This window comes from Misgurnus anguillicaudatus, chromosome 7 (assembly GCF_027580225.2).
Source record: "Misgurnus anguillicaudatus chromosome 7, ASM2758022v2, whole genome shotgun sequence".
NCBI lineage: Eukaryota > Metazoa > Chordata > Actinopteri > Cypriniformes > Cobitidae > Misgurnus > Misgurnus anguillicaudatus.
In genome coordinates this window covers 6,448,804-6,469,409 of record NC_073343.2, presented here as the reverse complement: position 1 = coordinate 6,469,409, position 20,606 = coordinate 6,448,804, and the positions used below count along the sequence as shown (strand labels likewise).

General features: G+C 35.8%; 1 protein-coding gene across 2 annotated transcripts; it reads right to left on the bottom strand.

The window, feature by feature from the left end:
• Window positions 1–5,379: 5,379 nt before the first annotated feature.
• Window positions 5,380–19,051, bottom strand: neurl1ab (neuralized E3 ubiquitin protein ligase 1Ab). 2 transcript variants are annotated; one of them, XM_055173193.2, is made up of 6 exons: window positions 18,907–19,051; window positions 16,088–16,293; window positions 14,240–14,561; window positions 7,584–8,222; window positions 7,352–7,507; window positions 5,380–6,032 (listed from the first exon to the last, which is right to left on the bottom strand). In XM_055173193.2, the coding sequence occupies exons 1-6, from the start codon at window positions 18,938–18,940 to the stop codon at window positions 5,797–5,799; spliced, it is 1,593 nt and encodes a 530-aa protein (XP_055029168.2). In that variant the 5' UTR covers window positions 18,941–19,051; the 3' UTR covers window positions 5,380–5,796. The 2 variants fall into 2 exon arrangements, with proteins under 2 accessions (XP_055029168.2, XP_055029169.2); XM_055173194.2 differs by having other exon boundaries at window positions 7,584–8,204.
• Window positions 19,052–20,606: the final 1,555 nt, after the last annotated feature.

The window sequence follows — 20,606 nt, the reverse complement described above, 5'->3', positions numbered from 1 at the left end:
ATAGATCAAATGCACTTTCAAATCAATATCTATCTATCTATCTATCTATCTATCTATCTATCTATCTATCTATCTATCTATCTATCTATCTATCTATCTATCTATCTATCTATCTATCTATCTATCTATCTATCTATCTATCTATCTATCTATCTATCTATCTATCTATCAAATTGTATTTTCGTACAGTGAATGTCTCTTGATTTGTACACTCTAGGAAGGGATGTGTTAATTTTAACACATTGTTTTGTGTTAAACTATTTAACACATTATGTGTTGTTTTAACACATTGTGTTTCATTTCGTGTAGAATGTAAGCTTTAATAAATGAAATGGACAACACAAGATGTGTTAAAACAACACAAAGTGTGTTATTCCAAAAATAACACAGAGATGTGTTAAGTTAAGGACAACACCCTAGATGTGTTGTCCTTAACTAGACACAAGATGTGTTGATTTAACACATTCATTTTAAGAGTGTACAACTAAACATGGTGCTATTCCTTTATTAAATCATTTAATTTTTAAATAAAGGCTTGTTAAATGGTCACCACTTTGGAGTTTGATCACAATAACTATATGGTATGTGTGCATAAACCTTATTCATATACACCATATTTATTTATATTCTTTGTCGAAACAGAACTTACCAAGCAGTTGATTGACTGCCTGGTCAGATGTTGAAACCTAAGTTGAGCACAAATAAACAACATGGATATTCATGTATAATCACATGTATTTAAATAAACCTTAAAACCAAGAATTTATAATATCTACAGTATATGTTTACATTTATAATGATTGGTTGTATTCATGGGTGTCCATCACTGTTTTACACAATTGACACTGAAAATATTTTGAATATGAAAAATTTATATTAAGCAACACGTCATCTGCAATGCAGTTCTCATATTCTGAATTGTATAAACGTATTTAAGATATAAATATAATTCAAGGTACAATATAAAGGTGTCCAGTCAAAGTATACATTTTCATAATTTATAGAGAAATAAATGTCAATATGAATAAATGAAAATATATTTTGTATACAGTTAGGATAGGATATAATAAAACTAAAACCAGATGTTATTTAGCAATTTTTGTTAAATTCCCTTTATGTAAAAACATAGCCAGATCTGCTACAATATTATTGGCTATGTATTACAGTTTTTCTCCTTTGCTTTGGCACATTTTTCGAAACATTTTTTAACATTTTTGTAACTGTAAGTTCAAATGTCACAACTGTTTGCTGGAACTTCAAAACTTTATTGCATATCTGAAATGCAGTTACTCACCCAAAACATTTCACTCATGCTTCAAAACCTAATTTTTCACTGACTTAGGGCCAGATTTACTAAATGGGGCAAATTAACATGAGAGCGCAATTCCAAAAAATGCTGATGTGAGTGGTAATATCTGCAGGTTATTTACTAAAAACGTGCAAATTAAATAACACAGGCGTAACAGCTGACTAACACAATCTACTAGAAGCAGTGCAAATTAGTTCAGGGTCGCAAATAAGCAGAGTTGCACTTAAATTTAGCACCACGGACATCACAACAGAAAATTTGGGGTGTGTAATCCCAGATGAAACCATAGAACACTGAAAAAACTGGAGGACAAAAAATTAAGGTTTACAATATGTTTTGAAACTTCTGGTATTGTGTGACTTCTCCTAGTGACTCCTATTTTATTTAATTCAGCAAATAAAAGATAAGATGTCTTGGCAAACAATATTTTTGAATAATATGTTCCTCTGGCCAGTCGCGTACCTGTCAGCTAGGCCCACCCACCTGCCTATCCAGTAAAGCCTATTAGTTATCCTAAAGAGTAAATTATGTTGCATTTATCACTATACTTGACCTATAAAATAAATCTTTTTTTTAAACTCTTGTTTGCTATTATAATAAGGAATAAGTTAATAGTAGTGCAATAAATAGCGCATTTCGAACAGCCTCCTGGCCCTACCTACACCCCACATCATAGAAATTAACACCCGGTTTAAGGCTGACACGTAAGGAATAATGAAAGCTGCGCTGCTTCATTGTCTTAGAATGAAGGTCACAAAGACCTTTGGTGAGAAGACTTTATTACAGCTTGATGGTGCACCCTTTAACATTACTGTTGAGGTTTCTGAACCTGAGATGTTGGTTCAGCAGCTAAAAAAAGAAAAGTCTTTGCAGATAACATTTGCGCCCATGAGCCTTCTGGTCTGAAAACGAGGTGTGTTCAGGTGCATTGTTGGTGCTTTGCTATTTTGAGGCAAATAAAATAGACTAGCCTATGCCACTAATCAACTAAAACCTGCCAATGGAGAAATATTGCTTTTGTTATATAAACGGCAATGCGCATTTGCGCCTATAAATGGCAACGTGCATTTGCTTATCACATGGATGCGCAGCAGCACACAAACGTTTAAAATATGAAAAATCAAAGGATTAAAATGTTAAAATGTTTTAAAGATTATTATTGAGTGTCTTGGACATAAATGAGGACCGATTATGAGACGTTAGAAGGCGTAAAAAGCTGCTTCACCTGTAAGTAATTAAATGTTTTGCTTTAAACAAATGCAAATATTGTATTTATTTAGAATTTTTTTAATGCTACCCCAAAGATTTATTATATATGATGACTTTGTACCTGTGAATATGATGAGATGAGAACCGTTTTTATGTTATGCTTACATTTCAAAACACCCACAGTGCTGTTCTAGTGCTGAAATTGCGTTTATAAATTATTTATTGTTACAAATAAACTATTTTTAAAGTACAAACCTTTTCTTGCATATTTGTAAATTAGTCTTTGAGATTACTGATCATGTAGGCTATCCATACGACAATAATTAAAAGCCTGCTATTTTTACTTCCATGACTGAAAGAAAACGACCTTTAAAGGTTTAAATGAAGAATTTCGTTGCAAAACGAGAGAACTCCGTTTTTAACATTTTTATCAAATTATTATTATGTTATCATGTTATTATTTTGTTTTATAGTGCTACTTAGCTGTATTTTTTAAGTTATGAAGGTTTAAATCAAAACAAACCAACCGCAGTTGAATTGATATTAATTGGAATGCACAACCAAAAAACGAGATTTCTTTTGCAAGAAACTTTTCAAATACCAACAAATTAAGCTACTATTTAAAGTATTTTTAAAGTAGGCCTAAAGCTTTTCTTGCATATTTGTAAACTATTCTTTGAGATAACACGGATCATCTGGGCTATCAATACATTTACAGCAATTAAAAGCCTGCTACTTTTACTTGAATGATCATGACTGAAAGAAAACGACTTTTAAAGGTTTTAATACCAAAGAATAACAATTTCATTACAAATAAAAACAACGCAATTTTTTAATATCAATCTTAAACTGGTGGTCTTCTTCCTCTGCTCAGTTTTTTAGTTTACAAATTCTGCCAAAATATGGAATCGGGATGGCGCAAGCGCAACTGGCTTTTAAAGGAGATGAGACTCTTATTGGTTTATTGCACATTGCGCTTAGATTGTTAAAATAGGGCCCATGCAGGCTTTTGTTCATATTAAACGGTGATATATTGAAACTGGTGTAGTTGTGTGTTTGTATATTTTGATAACAGATGCTTTTTTGGTTAAGGCCCACCTGATTTTCTCTGGGCCCACCCACATTGTGAATCCTGGCTACGCTAGTGCCTCTGGCATTCCAAATAAACAGATTTAAGACATGCTTTTTTCGGCGTTAAATAATGGCGCAAATACCACAGTCATATCACACACGCAAACATTAATAAATCGTGTTTGCGTGAATCATTTAAAGGGGACATTTCACAAGGCTTTTTTAAGATGTCAAATAAATCACTGGTGTCCCCAGGGTACATAATGTGAAGTTTTAGCTAAAATACCCCACAGATAATTTATTATAAAATGTTAGAATTGTGACTTTGTTGTAGGTGTGAGCAAAAATGTGCCGTTTTGATCTCTGCACTAAATGGCAATGCTGTGTTTGGATAGTGCAGATTAAGGGGCGGTATTATCCCCTTCTGACATCACAGGGGGAGCCAAATTTCAGTGACCTATTTTTTCACATGCTTGCAAAGAAAAAGTTACTGGGTTGTTCTTTCACATTGTATAGGTTGATAGAAGCACTGGGGACCCAATTACAGCACGTTGGATGTTGTAAGCCTGACTTAGAACAACTTTCTGTTTCATGGCGAACCGAGGAAATTTGTCAGGCTGCCACGGACACATCTTCCTACAACATTGACCAAATTTGATGTTGATCTATTAATTGTACGTTGTTAAAGTATAAAGTCTGGAAATGGCAAAATTGACATGAAAATTACAGAGAAAATTCAAAATGGCCGACTTCCTGTGGGGTTTAGAGCTTGGCTCCCATGGACTTCTTTGTAGGTCTTGGGGTGATACATGACCCTACCAAATTTTATACTAGTCCGTTTAACGTAGCGGGTGGAGGGGATTGGGCTGCTCTCTTGAATTTTTTGTAGGTGGGGCTATCGAGCCATTTCTACACGCCTAATTCTGAAGCCTATACCACATGTACATTTTTGTCACATTTAATGCGTGTGCAACGTTTCATGGAAAAAGTCTGATTTTCATGATATATCCCCTTTAAATAAGCTCCTCCCACAAAATTTGCATCTGAAGTGAAACGTCTAGAAATGCATATGAAATAAGGTCAGTCACAAAAATAACTAGACCACACCTTTTCAGCGCTAATTATACATTGCGCGTCTTTAGTAAATCCCAACAGTTGTTATTTAACACCAAAATTATGGTTTGCACTGATGCAAGCTGTTAGTAAATCTAGCACCTACTGTCAGTAAATTTGCCAGGGACATCAAAATGTATTTTGGTGTATTTTTGTCATTGTGTGAGCCACACTGGTCAAAATGTATAGTTGTTATTTACACCATGACAGTCAACCCTGGAAATTAAAGGGACTGTTAGTAGGATTTTAAGTGTTTTATTAATCAAAATCAATGTCTTCATAAATATGTCCTCGTTGGTCCTATGCCAGTGGTCTGACTTTTCTTTGTAAGCTTAGAATTTCTCCTCTTTACTTACATTGGACGGGTAAGTCCAAGGAGGCTTCCATATCGTTCCGCCGTATTGATTTACTATAATAGCAGAGAGGGACAAAAAGCACTAGCCTACCAACGCGTTTCAACAACGCGTTTTCATTCAGAACACGTGAACGGACAAGGAGATCAGTGATTACATAACGGCTACCGTAGTTGCAACACGCATTTGGAAAAGCGAGGTGCTAGAGAGCTCGTTTGAATGCAAAATACATTTTCACCACTAGATGGGGATAAATCCTACTTATTGCCCCTTTAAGGTTTTATAAAAATCTGACTTTTGTTGAGTCAATACTGTACATAGAAAAAGAATATGAACATTTTTATTCACTACACAGTACAAATATTTTGTATGTAAACTGAATTACTGTAAATTTCACACTTCTTACATGTTACCACAATTGCTACAAACAAAAAAAGATTTTCATCAACATCACATCTGATGTTTTCCATTGCAATGCACCAGTGAAAAAAATCTCCTTGAATGCCGTACCCGACCCCTGCAAGATTCCATGTATTCTTACACATCTTCCAATTGCTCTTCCATGAGCATGTTGCATGGCTCATTTCTACAGACATTAAACCAACAGCCTTTTACCCAATCAATACACCACAGCATCCACATTTACATCTTAAACAGGGAACTGTGGGAAATCATGATGTGTAAAGAGACTGCTTCAAGACAATCCAAAAACTCCAATTTGCATATATGGCGCTTGACAGGTTACATGCTGCGGTATATTTTGATGATGTCTCTGATTGGGCTGCGACACATGGGGCAGGACGGATTTGACATCTCTCTTAACCTCTCGCCACACTTAAAACACATGCACATGTGTCCGCACGCGTACAGCACTGAGTCCACAGTCCTCTCACAGCAAATCAAACATTCATCATAAGTAACTGCAGAGCATGACAGGATATTGAGAGATTTAGAAGAATGAAAGCTTGATGTTGTCCCTGGTAAATAAAGCAAACACAGAAAAAATAAGAATAAATATATATCAATCTACATGATAGAGGTTTACCTTAAAAACTGAAATCAGGAATATTTTGTGGTGGATAATGTATACACACAACCGGCGCAACGTCATAGAATGTCTCTGAACAGGTTCACGCTCACTTTTGGGGGAAATCAGACTAGACCTTCCATTGACTTCCATTCAAAATAGCAGAACAAAGCAACGTTCGTACACAGCCGGCAGGCGTAATTAACTTATGAAATCACTCAGATTAAACATGTTGAGTAATTATCTGTCCACCCTGCCTGCCATAGAGCGCGAAAGATACATTAACATATTTAATTTGGTCATAATAAAAACATGTCTCTTTCATTCTCACAGCGTCAAATTTGTGTAACAATGCTCCCTATTGGCCAGAGGTGTCTTATCCGGACATTTACTCGTACCTCATCGAGTCAACAGGGAAGCAAGTGAATGATTTTACTTTACTTTATTTGAAAGTTACTTCGTATTCATATATTATGTCTTTATATTTAGAGTAATGAGTGCACTTTTCCGTCGAGTCATACAACTAACTGGCTTAGCAATATTTCCAGCAATCACTGGATGGCGTTGTTACACAAAATTTGACGCTGTGAGAATGAAAGGGACATGTTTTTATATTGACCAAATTAAATGTGTTAATGTATCTTTCAGGCTCTATGGCAGGCAGGGTGGACAGATAAATACTCAACATGTTTAATCTGAGTGATTTCATAAGTTATTTACGCCTGCCGGCTGTGTAAAACGTTGCTTTGTTCCGCTATTTTGAATGGAAGTCAATGGAAGGTCTGTTTTTTTATCCCCCAAAAAGAGGCGGTGACGAAATTTACATTCAAGTTCCCGGATGTGCCGGTAGTCCGTATTGTCATTTATACCATTATGTCAAAGCTATCTCACCATGTTTCTGACCTAACTGATGATTTTGACCTAATTACATCATTTCCAAAATAAAATTGTACTTTCATTTTACTCTTACTAAAGTAGGCTCGAGCTTACAGTGAACCTTTTGAGAAGACTTCCAGTTTTGACACATCAACAAACTGATGCAATGTGGCATGGCACCAAAACAACAACAAAAAATGAAAGAAGGTTTGACAGGAACATGAAAGTTAACTCTTGAAAAATTGTTGAATCTTTCGTATCTTTGCACTGCACTTCTCATTTTATTGCCTCCCTAAGATGAATCGCTTTATTGTTTTTCTTACTGTTGAAAGATGCTTTAAAAAAATTAAAAGATTTATAAATACCTAAATAGAAATAAGGAAAGAAACACACCTGCAGAACTGCTGAGGCTGTGTGGGCGGGGCAGAGAGTTGTCAATCTGTCCGCTAAGTGCTGTACTGTGAATCTGATTGGCTGTGGGATGACTGGCGGTACTAAAGCGAGACCTCTGAATTTGTGAACAGGATGTAGAGTAACTGCAAGAAGTACCTAGAGAAAGACAGAAAGTGTGATTTTTTCCTAAACACTAATAAGTTAGTATAAAATAAATTTGAGCTAAACGTACCCAATATACTGATTTGTTTAATATGTGCTTGTAAATCGAAGATCATCCACAGAGGAGTGGAATTATCGACGCACATCTCTCGGCAAGCTCTTCCTCCATTGTGACTCACAAGCACCTCCCCTTCTGCCGTCGCTCGGAAACCAATTATGTCCTCATCCACGAGCGGTGAAGCGAGGCAGCTGAAAGCCCAGAATTCCTTGCGGTCCAGCAGGTCATCAGGATTGACCGGCAAGATCTTTGGATTAATGTGGGCCGGGTTACAAGAAGTAAATCCGTAAGACAAAAACCTCTTTAGAGTAGAGGTCACTTTTGGAGACGTCAGTGAGATCTTTATAAACACACATTCACCGCAGCGCAACGGCCGATGGGAGAACGCAAGAGCGCAGTCCTCACGTCTGTTGGAACAACGCACTGCTATGTGTTCGGTTTGCAGACGCAGACCATTGCCATAGACACCGTGGAAATGGAAGTCATTGTGGAACTGACGTGACAGCACTGTGTTAAGGGTATTTGGAGACGTTGATGGCAGATGTTCCTGATGGTCACGATCACTGCTGCTCGACAAATGCCAGTCGTCTATCCCATTCAGATTAAGATATTCAGCCGGGACCATCTTACTGTCTGGAAAATAAACACGTGCTTAAACATGGCAAGCACAGGTTACATTATCGTCATTAAAATCGTACCAATTTACAATGTAATCTGCAATCATCATCATCAGTATAACATTGCATTGTGGGTTTTATATTGACCTCAGTCAGTAAAAGTTTTCCCATTGGCTGTCCACAGTGGACAGTCAATGATGAGAACACCAGAAGCTTAATTACTGGTCTGCTATAACTGTATAGCAACATCAGCAAAATCTTTCTAGCCACATTAGCTGCACTTTCAAAAATGTTCTTTTAAGAGCTGTATGGTTCCATAAAGAAAATTTAAAGGGTTCCTATTAGGGCTGTCACAATTATGACATTTGGCTGATGGTTAATTGTCTAATAAAACAGGCAAATAATCGTCATAATTTAGGACTTTGACGATTATGACAATTAATTGTCTGGTTTAATGCTTTGACATTTAATTTTCATACATTTTTTGTTTGTTCATGAAAAAATTCACACACATTGTTGTGATTATTTAAATTAAACATTTTGCGAGGTTTACCTGGCAGTACATATTATTAATACACATAACACATATTTAAAAGTAATTATTTCATGAATATATATTTCAAAAACTGAAAATTCTTCATAAAAAATAAACACAATAAATATCTGAAAAATACTGAAAATAAAAATGCTATCAAAATAAACGACTATACTAGAACAGGCCTTAAATAATAGCCAATCCTACTAAGGTCATATTAGTACTGGACCAAATGTGCACAGTGGCTGCAAAAAATCAATTCCTTACAGATCCTTAAGAATAGCATCCTTCACTTCCCTAAATTTGCAATTGCTGTTTTGGAAATGTATGCTTTACTTGGCAGTTCATACTGCTTAAAGTTTTGTAGCATTTCTTTAAATCCTGTTTTTTCACTGTATTGAATAGCTTTGCAATGTATCACGTAACACGGTCAGTTAAAGGGGTAATTCGCTCAAAAATGAAAATAATGTCATTAATGACTCACGCTCATGTCATTCCCAACTCGGAAGACCTCCGTTCATCTTCAGAACACAGTTTAAGATGTTTTAGATTTAGTCCGAGAGCTTGTTGACCCTTCATTGAAAATCTATGTACGATATACTGTCCATGTCCAGAAAGGTAATAAACATCATCAAAGTAGTCCATGTGACATCAGTGGGTCATTTAGAATGTGTTGAAGCATTGAAAATACATTTTGGTCCAAAAATAACAAAAATTACAACTTTATTTAGCATTGTCTTCTCTTCCGGGTCTGTTGTAAACCGCAAAGAACCGGAAGAGAAGACAATACTGAATAAAGTCGTAATTTTTGGTATTTTTGGACCAAAATGTATTTTTAATGCTTCAACACATTCTATCTGACCCACTGATGTCACATGGACTACTTTGATAATGTTTTTATTACTTTTCTGTACATGGACAGTTATACATAGATTTTCAATGGAGGGTCAGCAAGCTCTCGGACTAAATCTCAAACATCTTAAACTGTGTTCCTAAGATGAACGGAGGTCTTCCGAGTCTGAAACGACATCTGGGTGAGTCATTAATGAGATTATTTTCATTTTTGGGTGAACTATCTCTTTAAGGTGCGCCATCTGATACTGTCTCGTTAATACTGGCACTGAAGCTCCCCCTTGTGTTTTTTAAAGAGATGTGCAATCATTGTGGTGATCCGAAATCATCGCGATGAGGTCAAACAATCAAGATGAGACGATTATTTAATCATTGTGACAGCCCTAGGTACCTATTGCACAAAATCCACTTTACAAGTTGTGTACATAAATGTGTGTTGGCAGTGTGCGAACACAACCACGCTGCAATGAAAAAAAAATCCACCCACCCCTTCTTTTTTTAATTTCCATTAAACAAAACCAAACAAAACCAAAGTTCTCGTCTTTCCAATGTAATGTCACACTGATAAAGCCCCGCCCATAGCCACTGACGGACAGTCCAGCCTTACCGTAGTTTCCGCCCTCAGCGGGTTGCATGCTGTCTACCACATCTGGCCAATAGGGCCATACTATTAAATAAGTGTCTTTTAAACTATAAAAAGGTAAGAAAGAAATGGTTCTTTTAAGAAACTTGATTAAAAGGAACAAAAATGGTTCTCCTACACTATAATAAAAATGGTGCTAAATAGGAAGCCTGGAAAATAGCTTTCAAGGTAAATTTTTCCCCACATTCTTGCATTTTATATAATCAGTATGTATTGTCTAAAAATAAGTCCATGATTGGATAGATAAAAGAATTGTTTTCATTTCAGATTTATTAAATAGAAATGGGGATGTTTATCAGCAATTCTTATCTGTATCAGGGTTGAAGCAATATAATGTGGTTATACAAAACATCTCTGTTAAATTGCTCATCCTTGTTAAAACACATCTTAGCTATAACTTGGTTGCAAGACAGATTCCAAATATTGTTATTGGAAGTATTAATATTATAGATAAGAAGTGTAATAATCTCCATATTAGAAAGTCTCTTGTTCAACATCTTAGTCCCAAAAGCAATTACAAAATAGAAACAAATGTTTTGCATACATTGTTTTGACAAAATATGGTTGGAGTATAACTATTTTTTACTGCCAAATAAGGTAAAAGAAATACAATTTAAGATTTTGCATCAATATTATCCTTGCAATGTTTTTGTTAATACGTTTAACAAAGAGATTTCTCCTTTATGTTCTTTCTGTGATACTGAATCTGAAACCCTTACTAATCTGTTTTGCTCCTGTTTCTTTTCTGTAAACTTTTGGAAACGAATACCTATGCTGATTTTTGACACATTTCACAAGTTAGTTGTAATTGATGACTTTATAATTCTTTTTCTGTAATAACTCTGGCTCCTCTAATGTTGATTTTACACTAAAATTGATGATTCTACTAGGGAAATTTTATTTACATAAATCTAAAATACTCTTTTAATACTCCTTTATTTTTTTTTTATAGATTTAAAAATCGTATAAATCTCTTAAAAAAAAAAAAAAAAAGAAAACATCTCTTATACTGGGAAAAATCGAACTAGTTTATGATTGTCTGGATCGTGTGGCTTTGAAATGGAAATCATTCTTATTCCTTTTTTTCTTTTTTTATTATTTTTCTTTTTTTCTGTGTAAGCCATGTATATTAATTTAGTAAGGTCTGTTATCTGTCTCCCCGTTATATATGTTATGTCATTTTCTATGCTTTCTTTTATGTAATGTTCAGTGAACATGCAATAAATAAATAAATAAAAAATCATAGGGGAACCATTTTAGTGCTAAACATCACCAATGTAGAACCTGTGTAGAACCATTTGTGCTATGTTGAACCATAAGTGGTGCTATAGTCATGCTTTAGCACTACCAATGGTTCTACAGAGGCACTATATAGGTGCTCTGTAGCACTAAAAATGGTTCCCCTATATGATTACAAGCTTGTAGTACTATTTAGCAGTCTTTTTTTGAGTGTATGACATCACTGGGAAGAGAACATTTACACCCATTATGGAACATTTATTTTTAAGAGTGTGCTCATAAACTTTAAACTAAAAAAGGATCCATGCCTTATGTCAGTTCTATTAACTAAACAGCCTTCAGCTGACGCCAACTATTTTGAACAGGAATTATTTAAACATGGAAGCTTCAGTGACATTGGGGTCATAGTGAAAGGTAAGATCAAAAAGTAATGCATGGGTTGTTGAAACAGCAACAAGTGATTTTTTTCAAATGCTTCTATGATACAAAACAAAATTAGAATATTAAAAGTGCAATACAGCCCACCACCCAAACTGTCCATACAGTTTGAACTTTCATAAATGTCAAACTATATTCTCTTTTCATAATTATGTGCATTCCCCTGAATATCAAGCCCATGACCCTGAAACTGGTAGTGTGATGCTTTACCAGATGAGCAACAAGCTACAAAAATTCATGATGTGTGATTTAAATTGGTAAGAACATGACGTGATTTTAGTCTTGGCATTTAGCCTTCCGACTATAAACACTATTCGGGGTAACAGGAGAGAGAACAGCATGTGCAGATGTCTAGCGTTCATCTCTTCTTTGCTCTGAGAGACACGTACACAATTTGGGTACATGAAGATGCGTGAGATTACCGTGGCAAAAATACAATGGGAAAAAATAAGCTTGAACACAAATGGCGCATGCAGCATGTTGGATGATAAAGGTAAAATATCAGTTGTCTGCTCAGTGGATCCTCACAAAATCTTTTTTTCTTTGAAAAGGCGGTATTTGTTATATATTGACAGCTAAATTAATCCAGCTGTCTCTAAAGGTTAACTGATGTTTCACCAGCACTGACCTATTAATACACAGTCTGCTATTGAACACATTGAACACACACTCTTACCACCTCCGAAACATAGTGCTATTTGAATGTATGGAAACATTGCCTATTTTTACTTAAACATGAGCGATCGAGTTTCAAAGAGAGATGATTGTTTTTAAAAATAAGATTAGTTTAAACTGCAGTTCATCAGTGCATGAGATCATACCTACCGCAATGTTGAATTTTATAAACAATTTAATAATCTGCTACCAAACCTGTAAACAAAGAGCAAACACATGCACCTGGCAGACATCAAACTTTAAAGGCCTGAAAACTGAGATGTAGGGGAGGGCACGGGCGAAAGTCCCAATTTTCAGAAAAAAAATTATTTTAAAAGATAATGTTATAGACAGAGATATATTTTTGCTGTGGTCAGTGTGTTCTATCAATATTACCGTAGGTGGAATTTTGTAAAAATGTAAAACGACTTCAGTATAATTTCACTTTAAACATAAGTAGTGAATTGTTACTTTCACGAAAGTAACGGGTCAAAAGTAACACAACAAAACAAGAAAGATTTTTGTGTTACACGTGTTTTTATTATATATACATGACTGTGACCTCGTTAATATGTAACTGCAAACATATTTTGTAATTTATCTTTGTAAAAATTAATGAAATTACGTTTTTTTATTTTAAATTTCAGTTTTATCAATGTTTCAAAAGCAACAAACAGTACAAACTTAAATTGTTGAGAATAAAAAAATTTTGAAACAGTTTGAACACTATGAAAATGAAATTAAATGAAATTAAAATAATATACATTTTTTACATATACAACAGTACTAGCAGCTGGACAAAAGTAACAAGTGTTACTTTTGACCCAACAGTATCTCCTCACATTTAAACCCGATTTACTTTTATTTTGAAAAACTCTGAGAAGTCAAACTTCAGGATGTGTTACAGCACTAAATAACCTGTAGATTGATCAGTATTTTAACACATGAAACCCTAAACACAACACGTTATAAGAAAAAAATGACCGCTTTAGGAATTTACTTATCATGGTTGAAAACACCTTTCTGGATCTACACGCGAAAACGGTCAGTAAATATTGCAATATTTGTCATGTCTGTCAAGGGTTTGTGTATTTCAGATGCTGTCATACTTTGGGATGCAAATGTTATCAGGGCTCGAAGAAAATCGCTTTGTTACTTTCGTCCCGCGTTACTTTTGCCCCGGTTCTCCCCTATGGTAGACAGTGCTTAGTTTGTTTATGGGACCTTATTCCTAAAGGGTACCGCACCTCACAAAATGTTAAAAATGTCATAACCTAACCACATTACATTAAAAAACTTGTTCTCACTTTGCCGGCATTCTGAAATTCCCCGGCTTAATGTACGCGTTTCATTGTAGAAGTGAAAGTGTGGGCAACAATTCCAATCTCTCCCATCTTTTTCCATTGGGCTTTTTTGTAATTAGGATAAAAGGGGATGAATGTCGGATACTATTTTTAAATCGTTTAAATGTGCCTTATCAAGGAATCAGCACGTGTTCACTAAAACACAGCCACATTAAACACTGAGCCGAACCTCAGCAAATACAAACTCTCACTGGCATGTCATCCGATATAAGGGTACTCCACAGAAATGTCCGAACAACCCGCTCCAGGCAGTTAGAGGACTTAAGATGAGACATTTAAAAATTTGTGATAGTTTGATATTAGAGTGGAAAGAAATGTGAACTCACCAAGTAGCTGCACTCCACTTGTCAACCCATAAACATCAATGATCGCCCACACTGGCTCCCCTGACGGTACTTCGCTAAAGAAGAAGATTGGAGCCTCGTCATTAATGCGGTAAAACGCTCGTCCCATATTGTCCAGCCAGAAAGACAGAATTGTTCCCTCTTCGCAATGCTCCTCGGGCAATGCTCGGGCCCAAAACCCTCTCTCGCTAACAAGATCAGGGCAGGCAAAACGTGGAAGCCACGCTGAAATTAGATCAGATGGGTCCACCGTAGTGAAACCCAGTCGCAGGGCGCCAGTCCAACAATCCTGTTTTTTTGTGATCTGAAAGAAACAAATTAAGGAAAAAGGAACAAAAGCTGTTAGTTCACCCAAAAACTAATATATGTTGTCATTTACTTATGGTATTACAGTATGACAGTGGCTGCCAGTGACTTCTTTTTTCGAGGGCGCTTGATGTGAAGTTCGAGCCTGTCATGTGTGTGGTTCCTTATTTCAAAATATGTGTTCTGCGCGTCGAGAGATCCGGTGTGCATCACGTGTCTGCTGCAGATGCGTCTAAAGGGTTTATGATAAAAAAAGCACTAGCGCTAGCACTTTTAGCATAGCTTAGCACAATCCATTGAATCTGATTAGACCATTAGCATTGCGCTAAAAAATAACCAAAGAATTTCTATATATTTTTAGTAGTAGCCCGAAAATAGTCCCCTTGGTTACTTTCAATGGCAGTAGACTATTTTCGGGCAGTGCGTAATATCACTACGCCTGCTGCAGCCATGTTACATCAGCAAAGTCATTGATTATTACGCCATAATGAGAGTATAGTTCCTAGCCATATCGGCCTAGAAAATTGCAACTTTTAATTTTCTTAGTACACAATGTAACTACAGAAGAGTCAAGTTTAAAACCAGAAAAACATCGAAACTCTTTGGTTTTTTTTTTTTAGCGCAATGCTAATGGTCTAATCAGATTCAATGAATTGTGCTAAGCTATGCTATAAGTGCTAGTGCTAGACCCAGCAATTGGCTAAATGGATTCCAAAATGGTAAAAATCAAATGTTTAACTCTAGGGGAGCTGGAAAATGAGCATATTTTCAAAAAAAGTGGAATGTCCCTTTAAGGGAATGTCTTGCGTGTATTTTGTGAACGTGAGTGTCTCTTTTATCATAAACGGTTTTGACGCGTGTGCAGCAGGCACTTATTTTGACATGTGATGCACATGGTTCACATGACGCAACAAACACATATTTTAAAAACGCAAGCAAAACACATGACACTCCGAACACATATTTTGAATTTGCACCCCTCGGATAAACAGTCACAAGCCGCAACTGCAGTATGATATGTAACACAAAAAGTAGATTTCATACAGAATTGTTGTAAATGCCAGCCTCTCCCTTTACTTTTATGAAATTTGGTCAGTATTTTTCTACATTTTTCCTTGTGTTTGACAAAAAAATAAAGTCAAAAAGTTTTGGAGTGCCATAATGGTGCACATGACAGCAAAGTTTTTATTTTTTGGTGAACTGTGCCTTTCTTACTTTTCAAGAATATTTACAAGAATGTTTACAAACAGAAAATGACAAACAAGCTGTTGTGTGATGCTATAAATAGAGACCAGCATAGGTGTTTATCAGATACTGAGCCCTGTTTTCTCAGCAATCCATAACAACTTTATTCATCGGACCAAGATAACGGTACGACCTCACATGTTAGCATTTCAAGAATTCTCTCTCTTTTTCCTTCACCCTGTGGAGATGGAGTGATATGAGAAAGGGATATTTGAGGGCTATTTCGGGACCACACAAAAGGGCGTTATGTGGGAAGAGGTGAGCCTTAGGCTACCGTACCTTTAGTCGAACCTGTTCGTAGATTCTGACTGTCCTGTTGGTGAACGTGATAGCATTACAGAAGCTGCCGATTCGCCGCACGTTGCGTTGTGTCTTGTCCATCACAATCTGAGAACCTTTTGTGTTGGCATGGAAACAGAGCGGCAAGGGGGCTTGTGGATCTAGATACATGTTCTCCTTCAGAGGGTGGCAGCGAAGGGTTCCCTCTAAGAGATTGACAAAATAATAGTTACACTGGGGCAGGTTCAACAGGCACTGAACAATAGTGCGTTCGTTTGACAAAGTACTGTTATTCTTGATAAGAAATCTACGCTGTGTGTAAAGAACAGACAGAACATTGGCAACCAATGAATGAAAATCTTTATCAAGGACAAGAAGACAGCAAAAGTGTGACATAGACAAAGAAAGCACCACATGTTTTGCTATTCTGGAGTCTTTAGGGTGCCAAAAATGAGGTTATGTCTTCATCCAAACACAAACACACTAGTGAATCAACAGCTCTGTGTATGATGGTTAAAATAGCACCTCACCCCCCAAAAGCAATAAAAGTCCATGATGCTCTGCTATGAATCTGTCTATAAATAAGCACACGTGGATTTTGCATTTCCTAATTTAATTCAGTCATGTGGATAATTAATGAATTGTTATAACTATATAATTAAATATTCAATTATGTATCGAATTAAAGGCACAACACATCACACATTTTATTAAATATTTGAATCAGTTTAAATCATTAATGTTGTGTCATTGTTATGATATAATTTCATTGTCACTGAACATGATTTTCGTGTCAAGTATCATCAATTAATGAAAACAATGTTATTGAAAAAGGACAGCGGTGAGGAGTACAAAGTACAACTTAAAAGTTGTTAATATAGCATGTTTTGGTTAAAGGAAACATTTCACAAGACTTTTTTAAGATGTCAAATATATATTTCAACCCATTCTCACCCCATGGCGTCAATATTTGACGCACTTGACCATGCGTCAATATGTGACGCGGAGGGTATACCTTTCGCGTCATTTTTTGACGAACTGGGGACTTCAATACTATTACGTCCGTTGCATTCTCTTTCCTATTTTCTTAACATTTTTGCGTCGGTTTAGGGTTAGATTACGCGAAATTAAACAGTTGTCACCTGGCGTTGAGGTTAGAGTTAGGTATGACAGTTGTCACCTGGCGTTGGGGTTAGAGTTAGGTTTGGGTAGGGATGTCATTATGTAAATCTAACCCTAAACCGACGCGAAAATGTTAAGAAAATAGGAAAGAGAATGCAACGGACGTAATAGTATTGAAGTCCCCAGTTCGTCAAAAAATGACGCGAAAGGTATACCCTCCGCGTCACATATTGACGCATGGTCAAGTGCGTCAAATATTGACGCCATGGGGTGAGGTGTCCCCAAAGTACATATGTGAAGTTCTAGCTCAAAATACCATATAGATAATTTATTATAGCATGTTAAAACTGCCACTTTGTAGGTGTGAGCAAAAATGTGCCATTTTTGGGTGTGTCCTTTTATATGCAAATGAGCTGATCTCTGCACTATGGCAGTGCAGTGATTGGCTAGTGGCGACATTATCTTCTTCTGACATCACAAGGGGAGCAACATTTCAATGACCTATTTTTCACATGCTTGCAGAGAATGGTTTACCAAAACTAAGTTACTGGGTTGATCTTTTTCACATGTTCTAGGTTGATGGAAGCACTGGGGACCCAATTATAGCACTTAAACATGGAAAAAGTCAGATTTTCATGATATGTCCCCTTTAAAGGACAAAATATTGCGAATCACTGTAATGTTTTTTTTTTTTACTTGTGGTGACAGGTACTGTGGTTCCAAAAACATTGATATTTTAGAAATAGTAAATGATAAATAATTAAAAATACCAAAATCATTAAAGAGCACTGTTTGTTCTCACAGATTTGTAAGACTGGCATGTGATCTAACATTTTCTCCCCAACTCCCTTTCATATTTTCCCAGCCATCTGCAATGCTTTATGTCAAGGACACTCTTATTTGGAGCCCTTTTTCTTTTTAATTAACAGCTGTTGACATTTCACTGGGTGTGGGTCAATGACTGAATCTTGAGCTTTCGGTCACACAGACATGAGACTGATTTTAGACTTTCATCTAGTTTACCTGCACGAGCTCTGAATAAGGGCAGGTACAGTGTAAGTTCTGAGTCTATTTATGTGTTTACAAAAGCACTTTAGTACACAACACTGAAAAATCAATGATACTGTACTTACATTATAATGCTATACACTCTTTTTATCCTAGTTTAAAAGGGCGTTAGAGATGTTGACAACCTCTTGATAATAATGTCATATTCTGTTATATATGTGGATTTTTTTGTCTTGCACTGCTCTAGGCGGTAGCTGGCACAAGTGTCAGTTTGATTCAGTGTGAGATAAAAGTGTTTGCTATGCGGGTATAAAACAGAGATGTTTATTACTCCCAGTTTTCATGTTCACAGAGAGAGAAAGAAAAACTTAAAATAACTTGCAAATCTAAAATGTATACAGTATGTGGGTTTACTTAAATAAAGCAACAATATACTCTGGTGTATTGCATTTTTTAAATACAAAAATATTTATTTAATTTATAGATACAAAAGGAGAACATGGCATATTAACAATAGCACATGTAGTACAATAAGCAAAAAAAATATATATATATTATCTAATAGTTAACCAATACATTTGTATTCATAATTCAACACTGTCAGTGTTCATTAAAGTGCTTGTAAAAATAGTTGAAAGTATTTATTTAATACCTCACAAATACACACAAAAAAGAATCATGTCACTCACCTTGTAAAGTGGTACGGGTTACCTGCCCACCCATCTGAAGTCAGTAAATTGTCCAAAATATCTGGCAGATAGTCTGCTGCTGTATGATAGCAGTCTGGGGTTGTACACAAACACACGCGAGCATACACGCTGTCATTCAGTAGGACCTGTGCCTCATTAACATAAAAGGCGGGGCTTGAGAGGTCTGGAGGCGTATTTATTTATTTGTTTGTTTGTTTGTTTTTCTTTCTATTTAAAAAAAATTTAATTACAACCCAAAATGCATAACTAGTTAATCTTCAAAAAGAAACTGATTTTAAAAGCTCAACAAATCAGTCAAATCCACCACTATTTTAATAAATTAAAAGAAAAATAAATATAAGTAAACAAAATAATAACAAATGAAATAAATACGAGGCAGACTAATTTATACAATATTTTATATGTTTTCAAACGGTTCGATGTAAAATCAAAATTGATATAAAATTAAATTATATTAGGCCTATTTTTTTTTAAAGTGATAGTGTTTTTTTAAGATGCGGGTATTTTTCTTATTTTTAATTATTTCTTTTTTTGAGGAAGGAATAGCATTTTTAGTTACGTGCATTTTCTCATCGTCGTGATGACGTCATCGCGGCGGGCAAGTTGGAGACAGGTGAGCGGCTGTCTTTCTATTTGTTTGTTGTTTAATGCATAATATAATGTGAGCGGTTTGAAGTTATACTTTTATAAAGACTTTTACTATATGTTCTATATAAAGTATAAACGTAGTAAAACCGAGAGAATTGTACAAGGTCAGAGGGAGGATATTAGCTATCGGACGCATACCGTAATGTCTGTGAAGTTATGCACATTTCTCGTAAAATGTATAAATAGGCTACTACATCGTGTGGCATTGTTTGGGTTCAGGTTTTTCCAATAACTCCAAGTGTAAAAGTAACTCTTCCCCACTAGAGGGCATAAGACAACGTGGAAGATGATAAAGTTGCAAAAAGAAAATTGCTTTACAGAAGTTCTGCCTTGAACAGATTTATCACCGCGAGCATGAAAATCTCCCGTTGTTTGTTCAAACAGATTATTGTTGATCTATTGTTTTAACCTAATTAAATTAGATTGATTTTATGCAGAAAGTTTGGATCTGTCAATGGTAGACATTGGCTGATACAATGTGAACAGTACATTTATGAGAGCACGAATTTGAGGCTAGGCCAAAACTCGTTCGGCTTTCCCTTCTGTTTCACTATGAGGCAATGTAGTGCAACAATATGTCTGTAATACACAGACAAGTGTGTGTGATCTGAATCAAATGTGCATCTAGCATATTAGAATTTCACTTTAGAGATAGATTTAACTAGTAATAAAAGGTTGAGGGAGCTTAATATTAAAGAACACAAGACAATAAGATATTTTGATATGATGGTACGCATACAGTTGACGGTACTCAACAGAATAAAGAAACTCATACAGGTTTAGATCAACCTGAGGGTGAGTTAATGATGACATTTTGGGTAAACTATCTCTTTAAAGGCGGGGCACACGATCTCCAAGCTAATGTTGACATTTAAAATCACCTAAACAAACACGCCCCTACACCAATAGAATCTGGACCTTTTTTTGATAGACCCGCCCCACACATATGCAACCCAGGCAGGCAATGATGTTGGTTAGCAGACACGCCCCTTACTGCTGATTGGCTAAAAGTGTGTTTTGGTACTCGGCCC

Excerpts from the sequence above, each read along its gene's own strand:
- neurl1ab (XM_055173193.2), bottom strand. The coding sequence starts at position 18,940 with ATGGGTGGGCAGGTAACCCGTACCACTTTACAAG. Across the intron at positions 16,294-18,906 it reads AACCCGTACCACTTTACAAG|AGGGAACCCTTCGCTGCCAC; the intron begins GTGAGTGACATG and ends TCAATCTCTTAG. Across the intron at positions 14,562-16,087 it reads ACGAACAGGTTCGACTAAAG|ATCACAAAAAAACAGGATTG; the intron begins GTACGGTAGCCT and ends TGTTTCTTTCAG.